At 41.9% G+C, this 14909-nt stretch overlaps 1 protein-coding gene across 1 annotated transcript; it reads right to left on the bottom strand.

Moving 5' to 3' along the window:
- Positions 1-239: 239 nt before the first annotated feature.
- SOX11 (SRY-box transcription factor 11) lies at positions 240-2648 on the bottom strand. Its single transcript, XM_032184950.1, has one exon. It carries the CDS (start codon positions 2394-2396, stop codon positions 1185-1187), a length of 1212 nt encoding a protein of 403 aa, XP_032040841.1. The 5' UTR covers positions 2397-2648; the 3' UTR covers positions 240-1184.
- Between the last annotated feature and the right edge of the window lie 12261 nt (positions 2649-14909).

The raw sequence follows: 14909 nt of genomic DNA, 5'->3' as shown, positions 1-14909 counted from the left end.
CCCCATCCACATATCACAGCGTATGAGATACATAAAGTCCTACTATAGTACAGTACATATACAATCTTTTAAACTAAGATAACAGCTCTGAGGTCTATATCACCATTTTCAATAAATCTTTACCTACAAATATTGAACAAATCTGAACTATAGCTGTACAAAAAAAGTGTTTGTTTCTTTTTTTTTTTTTTTTAAAACCACAAGGCCTTTAGATGCAAGGATTATTTTTTTTTAAAATGTTAATCCTTTTAAAACCAGGACGTAACGTACCAACAAACTTGCATGCTAAAAACAGAGAAAAAAAAGAAAATAAAAGGGAAGAAGTGCCTGAAAAGTCTTACTGAAAAAACACAGCAAGAATGTTCCCTTTTCACTGTACAAAAATACGCCTGAAAATATATTAATTTTTAAAAAAGACTGAGGTCTGTTATGTATCAAAAATGTTTCAATACCTTTTTGTACTGAGGTCTAGGCTGTCTGGTATTCAATCAAGGAGGTATAAGGGAACAAGTTACAAAAAAAAAAGTTGGCAAGTAGAAATCACATTTGTAAAACCATAAACAATTTGATCTGAAAAGTAAACTCTGATCTTAAGTCAGTTCAGTTATTTGTAAGCGTTTGTACAGTCTGCATTTTTTCAAGCTCCCTGCAGCTTTGTTAAGAATCGGATGCATAGAAGACATCAGTTTTCTCCCTCCAAAAAAAGTTGCAATGGTCCCTTTCGGAAAAATAAAAATAAAAAAAAAAAAAAACAGAACAGTTCTTTAAGATCTCTCACGGGAAAAAAAAAATAAAAAAAAATCCACAAACCCCCTTGAGTAACAGTTGTGCTGCCAAAAGACTTCTTTGCAGACCATCTTCCAGACTTCAATCAGAGACCGACAAGCTTCAAACAGCGCCTTCTGTATCATTTTTCCCCCAGTCCCATTTGCCTTTGCTGTTGTTGTTGTGATCACCAAATGCGATAAAAAAAATAAAAATAAAAAACACAAAAATTAAAAAAAAAATCACAACTCCCGGGCTCGGAACTAACTTCGAGATTTTTTTTTTTTTTTTTTTTTAAAAAAAAAGAAAACAAGACCTTTTTTTTTTTTTTTTTTTTTTAAATCATCATCATCACCGGCGTCGCTCCAGCTCCGCCGCCTCGCCACCGGCGCCCGCGCTCTCTCCACCGCCGCCCCCGCTCAGTACGTGAACACCAGGTCGGAGAAATTCGCCTCCAGCCAGTCGCCCGCGATCATCTCGCTCAGCTCCGGGGTGCAGTAGTCGGGGAACTCGAAGTGGGAGCCGAGGCTGCCCTCGCTGAAGGAGTCCAGGTCCTTGTCTACCAGAGAGAGGGAGAGGTTGCCGGCGGCGGCGCCCGCCCCCAGCTCGGCGGCGGCGTGGCCGTGCTGCGAGAAGTTGAGGCTGAGGTCGAAGAGGAGGTCGTCCGCCTCCTCGCTGCCGGCCGACGAGGTGGAGATGGAGCGGGACGAGGCGGGGGAGAGGCCGGCCGGAGGCTGGGGCGGCGGCGGGCCCTGCTTGGTGATGTTCTTGAAGCTGTAGTAGAGTCTGCTGCCTCCGCCCGCCGCCGCGGCGCCGCCCCGCACCTCCTCGTAGAGGCTCGCCCCCTCGGTGGACTCCGCCGAGGAGCTCAAGGTGGGACTCGCCGGCACTTTGGCCACGTTGTACCGCCGCAGCTGCTGCGGCCCCGGCTCCTCATCTTCCTCCTCCTCGTCCGCCTCCTGCTTGATCCGCAGCTGCAGCTCGTCCTCGTCCTCCTCATCCTCCTCGTCCTCGTCCATGAAGACACACTTGACCGTCTTGCTGCTCACTTTCAGGGTGCCGAAGACGTACTCGTCCCCCGCGTAGTCCCCGTGGTGAGCGGCTTTGGCTCCCGTCTTGGGGGGCGAGGAGGCGGAGGAGGATTTCAGCTTGCTACATTTCTTGCTGGAGCTCTTGGCGCTTTTGCTGCCGCTGCTGCTGGTGGGTGCGTTTTTCTCCGGACTTTGGCTGGCGTTGGGCTTGGCCGACGGATCCATTTTGGGCTTTTTCCTGGGCCTGTATTTGTAGTCGGGGTAATCGGCCATGTGCTTAAGCCGCAGCCTCTCCGCCTCCCGGATGAACGGGATCTTCTCGCTGTCCTTCAGCATTTTCCACCGCTTGCCCAGGCGCTTAGAGATCTCCGCGTTGTGCATGTCCGGGGACTGCTCCATGATTTTTCTCCTCTCGATCTTAGACCACACCATGAACGCGTTCATCGGTCTCTTTATGTGCCCCGACGCCGTTTTGCACCAGTCCGGATCGCTCTCGTCCAAAGCCACTGGGCTGCAAGCCATGAACTCGCCCTCTTCGGTGTCCATCGCCTCCCGGGGCAGGTTGCTCTCGCTTTCCGCGCTTTCTGCTTGCTGCACCATGGTGGGCTTCTCCCCGCCGCTCCCCTCCGAGCCAACAAAGCCGCTCCCACCGGCGGCGCACCTTGCCCCACCGAGCCGAGCTGGGCGCCGCGCTGCTGTGAGGTGGAGCCGGCGGGGGGCGAGCCTTGGAGGACGGCCGCCGCTGCTGCCTTCTTTCTCACCACCTCGGCCTACTGCGGCAGGGCCGGGCTGGGTGCGCTGGGGGCTCCGCCGCGCTGTGCCCCGGCCTCGCCGCCCGGCCTGCCCCCGCCGCGCTCGCTGCCCCCTTCTGCAAAACTCGCGGCTCGTCGCCCGACTCGTTATCAGCCCCTCATATGGGTGACATCACTCCCCCCGGCAGCCAATGGCGACGCTCGGGCACGCCCTCCGGGCACGCCCCCCGTGCTTTATCAGCTCCCCTTCCCCTCCCCCACGCTGACACACCCCCCTGCGCAGGGGGGCGGCGGGGGAGGGGGTCTGGCTCCTGCCCCCCACCCACCCCCTTCATCCTCTTCCCCCCTGCTATTCTACCCCTGAGGGTCTTCGCCTGCCGCCCCCGGCTGCGGAGCGAGGTGGGGAGAGGGGCGGCGGCCGCGACCCCCCGCCGCCGTGTCCCGCTCCCCTAGGGAGGCCACCGAGCCCCTCGCAGCGGGCGGCAGGGGGCGCTGGAGCTCCGCCGCCCGCCCGTCCATCCCTCCGTCCGTGTGTCCGTCCCCACCGGGACAGTGCCCGCAGCCCCGCTCCCCGGGTCGGGGCTGGGAGCCCGGTGGCCACCCCCCGTCTCCTGGGGAGGCCGCGACGCGCTGGTGGTGAGGGACACGGGGGTCCACAGCGCCCCGAGCCCCCGGTGCCCTCGCGGAGGGTGGAGGTGGCTTTTCCCCAAAGCCAGGTGTGTGGCAGCTCCCGGGGGGCTGAGCCCACCCTTCCTTTTTGTTGGCTGGCTTTTCGGAAAGCACCCGGGTGCGCAGCGATGTCGCGATTATCGCAGAGCCCCCGCGCTAGATACAGCTGTTCCGTTGGTTTCCGTCGGGGAGCTCTGGAAATCCGATGGTGCCTCGTCCCTGGACGTTTTACTTTGTGAAACCCGTGGTGAAAATAAGCTTGTGCACTGCTCTATGGGTCCCTCCACATTTTCATAGCTACCCTTTATGGATATGAGCAAGAGAAAAGTTTAATAAGTTTGGTGATGGTTATTGGCTGGAGGAGATGCGATGGTGGTGAGATGGACGAGCCCTGGCGTGGCCTCTCCTTTGTCAGATCTGCTGCTAATGGGGCAGCAGGTCCCCTGGTAAATCAGCCTCTAATTAGCACAGTGGTTCGTTTTCCTCAGGCCACAGCAAAATTACTGTGCTGGGATGATATGACTATGATATCATAGGGCTGTGGTGTGACGAGTGCTGTTACAGGAACAAAACAAAAACACAGATCCCTTACCTCTTTCAGCTTTACAGATGCAGTAGGGCTACCAGGTCTCACTTGTCAGAGGTCAGGAGCAGTTTGGAGGAGCAGGCAAGAGGCCAGCATGTGGTGTCGTGTCGCTTTCTCTGCCTGACCCTGGAGAGGGCTACAAAGTAAGGAGAAAGGAAAGGGCATAGCTCAAAATGGTTCAGCCGCTCCCTTCTGAAGATGGATTTAGAAAAATGCTGCTTTGCCTCACCACGAGGAACCCTAGGAAAGTTTTATCTTCAGAGGCTTGCTCTCTCTCCCCTTGCAACTGCATTTGGTGGTACGATTTAGCCCTATAATCATGCTGATCCTTAGGGAGACAAGAGGTAAAATGGAAAATGTGCCTGGTAGGGTTCTCAGCCTGTTATCAAATGTTATGATTTAGAGAAACCACGAGAGGAGAGGGCGCAGCACCTTCAAGAGTGCCTGAGTTCATGCTGCAGCTGTGGTCTGTCTGGGGAGGGCTGCTGGCAGAGCAGGGCATTCCTTCTGAGAGGGGCAAGTGCTGGCTCAAATCAGGCACACTGGAGAGCCATCTGTGGGATGGGGAGTTCAGAAAGAGTGAGAACATGCTCCTCATAATGATGGAGCGGACAGGAGTCTCAGGAGATACATAGCTGGCTGGCTGCCTCCAGGGAAGAGAGTTTTACTGCTGCTGGGGCTCTGTTACTAAAATTATACCAGGGTACCAAGACTCTCAGATAATCTTTATTATTGTTGTTATTTTTCTGTAAATGTCAGTATTCAGATTAAAAAAAAAAAATCTGTCAGTGGGAATTTGAGATTTTCATTGTGCCTTTTAAATCCACATGGAAATAAGAGGAGCCTTTGGTGTAGTTTTGCAAAATGAAACACACCAACAGGTTTTAATTTGTTGTTGGTTGTCCTAACATTTAGGGGAGATGTCACTATGTCATATAATTGCATAAAATTCAAGCTGATGAAATTGGAACATTTCCTTAATTTCCTATTAAAAGAATTAAACCTATGTATTTTCATAAAATAGTGTTATTTTGTCACATCAGCACTTTCCAAGAGTTGTGAACTATTTTAGAAAAATTTCAGTCAATTCCTATGGAAACCATGTAGTCAATATTGATAACACATTTTGATGCCTAGGTCTCCATCACCCAAGAGTGACAGAATCTGACATTTAACTCATTGAGATCATGAGAGATCATTTTTAATAAAGCTTCAGAGCAGATTGAAGCCAAGGCAGCCCCATCTCCTTTACGATATCATTACAGCAGACTTTATGTTTCTTCTCATTCACTTGTGTCCCTGTAAAGAAGAATATTAATACTATGGGCATCACTTAACTTCCATAAATGCCATTTTTCTGTTTTTTTTTTTTTTGTTTGTTTGTTTGTTTTTTGTTTTTTTTTACTATATCTCATTTTCTGATGTGTCTTGGCAGCATTTCATTTTTTTTTCTCAAAGGGATCTTTTAAATATAAACAACACTACTCTTTTCTCCTGCTTGTTAATGTTATATTCTGATTGTTGCTTTTTTTTTTTTTTTTTTTTTTTCTTTATTTTGAAGGATAGTACCAGGAAGATAATGAAGCTGAAAACAGGCTGATAAATAATAGCCATACTCAAGGAAAAAAAAATCATCTTGAGGATTTTAGAAATCTGATTAAAACATGTACATGAATAAGTAGATATTATGGTTAAAACGAAATAATTTACTGTTCTAAAAGCAGTTCAATAATTGTATGCATGTTTGTGTATATTCCTATCAGAGTGGAGCAGTCAGAGCTAACAGCCCACTATTCATTCTTTTGAAATTCAAATGAATAATCATCTTTCCATTATCTAGGTCAATAGAAGGCTGGGCTACCCCAGAAAGTGGGAGAAAACAGGTAAAACAGGATGCTTTGCAGGGCTCAATGCCTGCCCCTTGGATGGAGGCTGTTCTTAAAAATCTGTGTCTACACTGGACTCCTTAATGCCCTATTTCGTGGAGATGTGTTATCCCAAGCGCAGACCAGCGTGAGTATATAATGCTGGTAAAAGCACTGAGGTCTCTGAGTATAGAAGTTGGCAAGATGCCTCTGAAGACATGAAGATAGCTGGAAGAAAATGCATCACACAGGAGTGTAGGCCCTCTGAATGTGGCCGTATGTGCTTACATCTGACCATGTTGGTGCTTGAAAAAGTGATCCATGCTTCTAAGACACGGGTGACGGACTTCATGCAAGATTTTGGCTACCAAAACAAGAATAGCAAATGGAAAAGCCAAGATTTTTACTGTGCTACATCTGAAGACAAATGGTACCGTGACTGCAATTTACTTTCTGTTATTTATTTCATGCCTGTTTTCAATTGTGCTGCAGACTTCTTGTCTGGAGATCCCAGGATGACTTTGTATGGGGTACATGTGAAAATGTGGAGTTACACGCCTTCTGCAAGGTGTGGGAAGTGGAGGGAATCACATGCTGTGGGAGGAAGAATTAAAGTGTTAAGAATTTTGCATTAATGGGAAGCATATGATGTATTCTGACTGGAGGAGTCACACCTGAGGTTAGATCACACATTTATTTCTTAGAGATCTTTTCTAGAATAAATGTAAGTTTCTTGGGTCTTGTATTCATAAGGAGAAAATAAAAATAAGCTGTGTTCTTACTTCACATTAGGTAAAATAGTGAAAAGATGCACCAGCTGTGCTTTTTACAAATTGGTGAATCTTACCTTCCCTAGAGCTTTTATCCTAAGCTCCTAATTCAGTGTCCTTGTCATCACTAGAAAGATGGCTTCCTCTTCTGTCCTATCAGCTACTGTATGCTAGCCACCTCTGTGTTCTTAGAGTAGAAACTGATAGGATTCTGATTTCCACAGAGCCTTTTCTTTGGAAATGAAGGTATCTGGCACCCAGAACCACCAAATTTCAGAATGAGAGGTGAAGTATACTTGTTTAATTGAAATGGAGTAAACATCTGAGATTACTAAACTAGTCTTATCAAAATCCAGATAAATCAAATAAAGAGTAAAGTATCCAGATATACTTAACTTTGATTTTGTGTGCAGAAATCTTTATTTTGCCAAAAATACTTGTTTCAGAGATCTGTGGTGAATATGGTTCTGGATCTCTGGCAGGCCACAGGATGTGGGGACTTTCCAGGCAGGGTGGCCTTCTGCTGCTGGATGGGGTTGCCTCAGGAGTCCAGCAGAGGCACAGTGAAGTTGTCAGTGTGAGCAGGATCAGCTCCTCCTTCTTTACTTCCTTCTGGAGATGAGGGTTCAGAAGCTCCAGAACCTTCTGGACTCACCAGCTGACATGCAAGTCTGTGCCTGATCTGACCAGAGACCTGTTTTTGAACTGCTTGCTGCTTGTAGGTAGCTCCAACAACATCCTTTGACCGATGTTTTTAAAACCTGATCAGCAAAGACAAACCGTAGGCATTGTTCATAAACTGAAACAACCCAGGAGTTCAAAATTGAGCAGTTAGTAAGCATATTAGTTAGTAATCTGGTGTGTTGTGTGAAAGGCGGAGGGCTGGAATTGACTTATTGGGACAGAAACTAGCACCCTAAAGTGTGTTGTTGCTCTCCTATACCCCCCTAAAATATTATTGCAAAACAGCATTGTTTCTCTGGGGCTTTATGGACAGGTCATTTCTTCACAGACCTTTGATTTTAGACGAGGAGATATTTTAAGATACCAAGATAACATTTTTCATGATGTCATTCTGATAACAAAGTGATAGCTCTTTAATAAAAATTAAAAAAAAAAAAATACCAAAAATAAACAAACAAACAAAGAAAAAAGCTCCATATGTGTTCCTTGGGCATTATATATGCTTTAAGAAATGGCATAAAAATAATGTTGGGATGTGCCACATTCACTGCAACTTTTTTAGAATTTTTGTTTGCAAGACAAAATAATTATTTTGTTCCTAGTTGTGAGACTAAACCCTTTCCGAGGTTCTGTAAGTCAGGCTGGGTTCCTTCCATCCCACAGATCATTGCAGTACTAGCAGTTCTGTTTGACAGATCATTTCCTCAGCCACTTGTGTGTAACCCTATTGATTTGAACGTCTGCCCCCAGCAACACCTGTGCAAATTCATGGATGGCACTGGGACTGCACAGATGCCATGGAGGGCATATTCTGGCATACAGGATATTTATTACTGGTGGTGATGCATGAGATGGAAGGGATCCAGGACTCAGGCTGAGTTTGTGCAGCTGGCAGTTAGAAATTTACTTGCAAACTGAGCTCATTGGGTAGGAAAATCAGTGTGATAATGAATCTGGAGCCCCTAGTGCCATTTTCACCAAATCACTTTCAGGGCAGGAGAACAATTTAGAAGAGATGTCTCTTATTAAAAGTGTCTGAAAATTGTACTTGAAAAAAAAAAAAATAAAAATTAAGAGAATCCCATTAGAGATTAGATTGAAGCTATTTGGTATCACAAATTACTGTTACTAAGTTTGCTTAAACAACAGAGCTGCTTACATGTGTCTACCAAAAACCTGAAATATGTGTGAATTAAAAAAAAAAAAAAAAAAAAAAGCTTAATTTTAATGAAGCTTTCAACAGAGAGTTACATTAAATTAAAAAGAAAGCAATTATTTTTAAAGTTCTTTTTGTTGTTTGTTTGCTTAAAAGGAAATCTTTCAAAGTATTCAAAATGATTCAAAGTGACAGAATTTATTAATAATGCTATAAATGTATATTGTTGGCCTATAGACATTGAAATCCATAGTGTTTTAGCAGGACTCTTGGGAAAAAATGTTGTACCTTGCACCAATTATAGACCATCTCTGGTTAAATAGCAGAGCCAGTTTGCTTAATATGGGTAATTTGATGTTGTAAAGTATTTGTCAGTACCCTAGGGTAGTCTCCTAGGGCACACAGGTTTCACTGTATAATATTTCACACTCATACATGTATGTGCACAAGTTAACCTGCTTATGAGTCACATGGGATTTGTTATATTACATACTTAATTTATACTATATGCTTAAAGCTTCTCTTTATCAACTGTTGAATAATAATAATGGTTATTGCATTATTTTTGCTTATTATTTTTAGTGAGAAAAAATATATATTCAATCCAGCAGGCTTCTTAGAAGGTGAAAATTTAGCAAGGGCTCAACAAAAATGTGTAACAGTGGTATAGCTGTGTACATCGCACCATTATGCCTGTTAGATATAAAGCATGTTCACAGTTGAAAAGACACACACACACACAGATTTATCATTTACCTCTTCCTCCCTACTAAGGAAAAGTGGAGCAGCTGTACTGTCCTCACCATCACTTACAACCAAATAACATTTGAACCTATCAAACAGAAACAAGTTAATTTCTTTGGCTTCAATGCCTTGAAGGAGAAAACAACGTAAACTCGTAAACTGCAGAGAAGACACTTACCCAGTCTCATGTCCCACTTGCGTGCCTGACCAGGATCTGCAGATTGGTTGCCCTTTGCATATACTGTTATTGAGCAACAGAGAAGCCACTCTGCAACATTTTCATGAAAGAATTTTCATTTGCAGGGCTCGTGCAGAGAACAGGATTCTGCAAAATTCTGTAGCAGTTTTGTTAAGAAGGGCCTCGCTCTTAAATGATACCTTGTCCCATGTCATTCCCTAGTCACATAATTGAAGATAAATGATGCGGCCATAACGTGACCTCTCCTATCAGATTGGACAGGAGTCTTCCTCACCAGGGAACAAGTCCAAGGTTTGCTTTGCAGTCCTTTTAATCTGGGAACTGTGAGAGCACTGGGGGGTGATGTGTGGATGCATCCACCAGGTGCCCTGGCTGTGTGCCCATATGAGCTACTTCTGCCTGCTCTTGGCAGAGCTCTGCTTGGAAAAGCTCGGGATTTGGGCTTCTTGGGCTGCCTGGACTTCTCCCTTCAGGCAGACTTTTCCTGCTGGCAACCCTGAGCCTGGGCTTGCACTAGCAAAATCTTAGTGAAAGCACGGCAACAGCTGTACAGTGGAAAGAGAAATTAGAGCTTCATTGCTAAACAAAGAAGCAAACCACATAATATTCCTATTGCTGGTATATATTTAGAGAGAGAAAACAAAAAAAAAAAAAAAGAAAGAAAGGTTATATGAAGCTCTTTATAAAGCTCTTTATGTCCTTGTTTTGTTATGCCTATGTAAATCTTTCTATTACCATTGTTTCAAAAAGAAATAAATTTAACAAATGTTTCATTGCTTATTTTTTTCCAAATGGAAAACAAACAAACAGGCCTCCTAGTAATAAATAATATCAGCAGTCACTAGAAATTCTACAGTAGCTAACAATGAAGGCACATAGAAATGTTGTTTGTTTTATTCCTACACAAAGCCCTGCTGAATTCACAGGAATGAATTAAATATGCTGAGTGTGACTGGGACTCTGGGAAAGAAACACTTCAGTTGATACTGGCTTTAATTTTCCATTTCTATTAATTTGTTGTGAAATTGGATAATAGCCTTAAAATAAAAGCCACTATATAACTGCAAATGTGCATGCATATAAAAGTGTATTGCTAATTCTTATGAAAATTACCTCATGTTCTTTTGGGTTCTAAAAGAATGTCCAATAAAATCACTAAATATTCACCAAAAAGTAGGTAACTAACTAACTAACTAACTAACTAAAGGATACAATTCCTTCTAATAACCTTTGATTTGTAGTGAAATGGGAAACATTTCCTTATTCTATCTGCTTTGTCTTACTTTTGAAATATGCCAGGAAGTCCCAGGTGTATGCAAAACCTTGTCTGTACCAATTGTTTTATGATGGTGATGAACATATTAACTTGGAAAAGACTGTTCACCTTAAATCAAAAATCAAACTGTTTGTCCTTCTCCTTCCCCTAGCCTTCTTTTACATTGCAAACTGCACACTGTATTAACACCACCAACATATTCAATAACATTAGAGGCTTGACGGTTTCCTGATGCTTTATTACACAATGATGAAAATATCATAATGCCTCTAACTTCATCAAATCGGGCATTTCATTACAGCATCCTGCAAGTATAGAAAACTGATTGTCTTGTGTCAGCATGGCCCGAATCCAGTTCTTGCATACAAGACATGGTTACTAATGATCTTTGTAAGTCAGCTGAGACTTGATCTTATTTTTCAGTTTTGCCGCACTAGGAATTGTAAGTCAGAGCAGCAAATAGAAAGTGTTTATTACAGTTTATCATATGGTTTGTTTGACAAAATGCTCAATCAATAATAAACCATAAATTAATAATTAATTTCACTTGCAATTTGCACAGCAGTTTATATCTCACATCAAGCTGGCATCTGAGGTAAGGAATTATTATCAGCAAGTTAGAGAAGGGAACTGTAGTTTTGGGGTTCTCCCTGCACCATTGGTACCGGTTAGAAAGGGATGGTACAGGGATCTAGAAACAACTTTCCCATCTCTGTTTTGTGCATTAGCTGCGAGGACCTGATTTACCCACTGTCTGTGTTACCTACAGGAATATATGTGCTGCTGGTTAATGAGTGTATGGAGGAAGCCTTTTTTTTTTTTATCATAGGCTTGACCCAAATCCTTGGCTTCTGCCCAAAGCCTCCATTCAGGTACATAGTACAGCATGTTCCTCACCTTGTAGGGTAGATTTACTACAAGGAATCATCTCTCGTGTGAATCAGATTAGTAGAATTGTGCTCAGCCCCTTCGCACATCTTCATATCTCCTTTCTTCTTTGTTTCCCAAACTGCAAGAGAAGAAAGGGTATAGCTGAGCTGCTATACACAAATTCAGACGTCTCTCTAAGTTATTATTTTGGCAATTTAGGCATAAAGGAACAAAAGATGGAGTGGAAGATGTGACCCAATGGCAAGATAATTTACCTAAGACTACACAGTGAGCCTGTCAGAACAGGAATAGTCCTGCTGATTACAGTCCTATGTATTCTTCACCACACAGACTTGAGTCTGAATATGTACACAGAGAAGTCGTGTTTGAAAAGATAGTTTTTACAATGTAATTGTTCCCATTTTGAGCCAGGGTAAAGATCAACCCAACTAGTGAAATAGATTAAATGGAAGCACGCTTATTTATTTATTTATGTTAAGGTAAACAGTTTTCTCTTGAAACAGGATTATTATCTGGGAGAACCATCTACTTCTATCCTCAAGCAGAAAAAGAAAATATTGTCATGTTCCATTTCTGTGTTATTCTGGTAATGTATTTTACTGGCTGTATGCATTTCTGATTATTCAGAATCACTTCACAGAGTGATTGAATTTACATTTTATCTAGACACAAGTCTTACCCAGAAAGATCTTTTCCATTTCAGTGCTAGTTTGAAAATCCATTATTTGGTGTTCATCGGATACAGGTTTTCATTTGCAGCAAGATTGCTCTAGCAGAAGAAATATAGACAGACTCAATGGCTTCACTAAGTATGAGTTTTCTTGTAATACAGAAAAAGCCTTTCTAGTTTTCCTGAGCACTGAGCTTGGAAAATGTGGGCCCAATCCTAAGAAATATTGTTTGTCTTTAGAGAGCAGTTTAGCATCCTCTCATTATGCCTCTCTCTTACATGCCCCCTGCCCTGGCTTTCAGGATGGCTAATTATTTGTTGTCCTAGGAAAACATTTTTGTTTGTTTGTTTGTTTGTTTGTTTTTGTATTTGGAATTGGGCTTGCAAATTAGCAGGAAGTCCTGTAGCCCTTACTCTGTATAATCTCAGTGGTCACAGCTGATTTGCCAGCATTGATCCCCATCAGGTCCTCAGACTAATACTCAAAGGTTAAGGTTGTTTCAAATATGAAATTTTCTTCCTATAAGAAAGTTTAGTATAAGTCACTTCCAGCAGCCATGCAGCAAAAACTTATACTGTTTTTGTACTGTTAAACCACTTAGCCTAATTCTGGTAAAGTCACTCTTCTGTGTGAAGGCCTGTGGTCCTTCATTGTTCCTAGGGTGCAGATACTTGTAGTCAGCGTGAATTTTGAAAGAGTACCCAGATAAAATGGAATTGAAGGATGACCTGCTGTTCAGGAAAAGCACTATGAGAAGGTTTGATTTAAACATGTCAATGTAAGAGCACAGATATTTAAATTTGAATATAAATGATATATATATATATATTTCTATTTTAAGTACACTTCTAAATTAATTCAACAAGAAATAGGAATTTAATGTTTATTCCGATTTTTTTTATTTTTTTTTTTTATCAAGATTGTTCTGTTTGTAACAGTAATTTCTCACTTTTGCTTGAAAGTCTTTTTTTGTTTTTTTGTTTGCTTGTTTGTTTTCCAGTAACATCATGATTTTGACCAAATCACATGTTTCTGGATTTTGCTTTCGAAGAAAATGTCAATCATTTGTATTACGGAAAAATATTAATTGGTAACCAATTGTTCAGCACTCCATCTCTTTTCAGAGACCACACTAGTATTGCTATTAGGAGTTTCAGTGGTTAACTAAGGAGAAAGGGGAGGAGAATTGGGTGTTGATGTAAATGTGAAAGAGGATAAGGAGAAAAGGTACAACATATAGAGAAGCGAAATGTAGAGGTTGAAGTGTACAGAAATAGGAGTTAATTAATAATACAGATTTTTTACATCAAGGCACTAAGCAAAGAAATCACATTAATAACACTTACTCTATATAGATTTTTATTTCCAATCACTCAGCCAGCTTCCTGCTAGTATCAGCAAGATGACTTATGTGGACTTCAGGGAATATGAGAAGCATACAAATGGCTGGGCTATAGGCTGGAATTCCTGATGGGATGCAGTTCTTGCTTCAGATTGGGATTGGCATTTACAGGGTAGAAACTAGAGAAGGAAAAAATATTAAAGCACAGCAATAAAGGCAAGCTGCCATAAATTGATCCCATCTGACCTCTGCTCATAATACAAAAGGTTTCTTAATTATAATGAAAACAAAAATTTATATATATAAAACAAAATTTATATATATATATATATATATATATATAAAACAGTTTAAAGTGCGCAAAATACAGAAAGGGTCTAAGCCACAGATACTTGCCCCTTTTGTAAGGCATAGGCATGAAGCAGTGCTTCACAGCATTTTACTACAATGTTCTCTTCAGGTTTCATCTGTTAGTGAAATGCTTAAGCAAATAGTTACAAGAAAATGAGTTCTTAGGGCAGCTCCAATGTCAGCCACATGTGCAAGATAAGGATAGGTACTTACGTTTAGATGATGTAGTGTTTTGAAATGCATGCCTTTTTCTTTCCTTCTTCCTTCCACAAAAGAAAAAAAAAAAAGTGCCTTTTATACTTCTAGTCATCCTGCTTTTCCTGGTCATGGGCACTTGCAGACAAGGAATGAAAACTATTGCTATCTCTTTCGAGAATAGCACCCCCCTTCTCTTCACTCTTGACAACAACAGCGCAGAGGAGTGCAGCCTTAAAACAAAATTTTCTACAGTGTGTCATGTTGCTGTTGAAATTTAATGATATTCAGGGCTAGGAGAAAAGAGCAGCTGCCCTCCAGGTGGTGTTCCATAAATGCTCCCCAGAACTCAGCAGGAAGCTGTATAAGTTCAATTCAGTGAAGCGAATTCAATCATTTGCCCCTTTGTAAATGGAGCATAAGCAAAAAGAAAAAAAAAATCTTTGAAAGATCCTAACACAACAACAACGTGTACCCCAAAACTCACAAACATTTTATTTTATTTTATTTTATTTTATTTTATTTTATTTTATTTTATTTTATTTTATTTTTGGCCAACACATATTTCAGACAAGCTTAATTGGATCTTACAATAGCAATTTCACATTAGAGCATTAAGGAAGAAGTACAAGAAAATCTTATAAATATCCAATATTTGTTTTTCATAGAACTCAGCAATTAGTGGTGACTAGAATTCTACAAGGTTAAGAAGTTTTCTTAGTAATGTCTGTTCATAAACAACAAACTGCTTTTCCAAAGCATTAGGTTCTGTGACAACCCTAATTAGTACAACATTATGTAAGTATGAACACAGGTGTGGATTTTCATTTCAGGTTATTATTATTTTGTTATGGACTCTACCTACAAATTGGAAATACAGTGGTAAATATTTTGAGCTGCAGCTCCTTTTAATGTTAATTATTGTGGTAGTGTATAAGTTTCCTGGCTCTCCTTCACAGACA

The sequence above is a fragment of the Aythya fuligula genome, chromosome 3 (genome assembly GCF_009819795.1).
Source record: "Aythya fuligula isolate bAytFul2 chromosome 3, bAytFul2.pri, whole genome shotgun sequence".
Classification (NCBI taxonomy): Eukaryota; Metazoa; Chordata; class Aves; order Anseriformes; family Anatidae; genus Aythya; species Aythya fuligula.
This window is presented reverse-complemented; position numbering and strand designations above follow the sequence as displayed.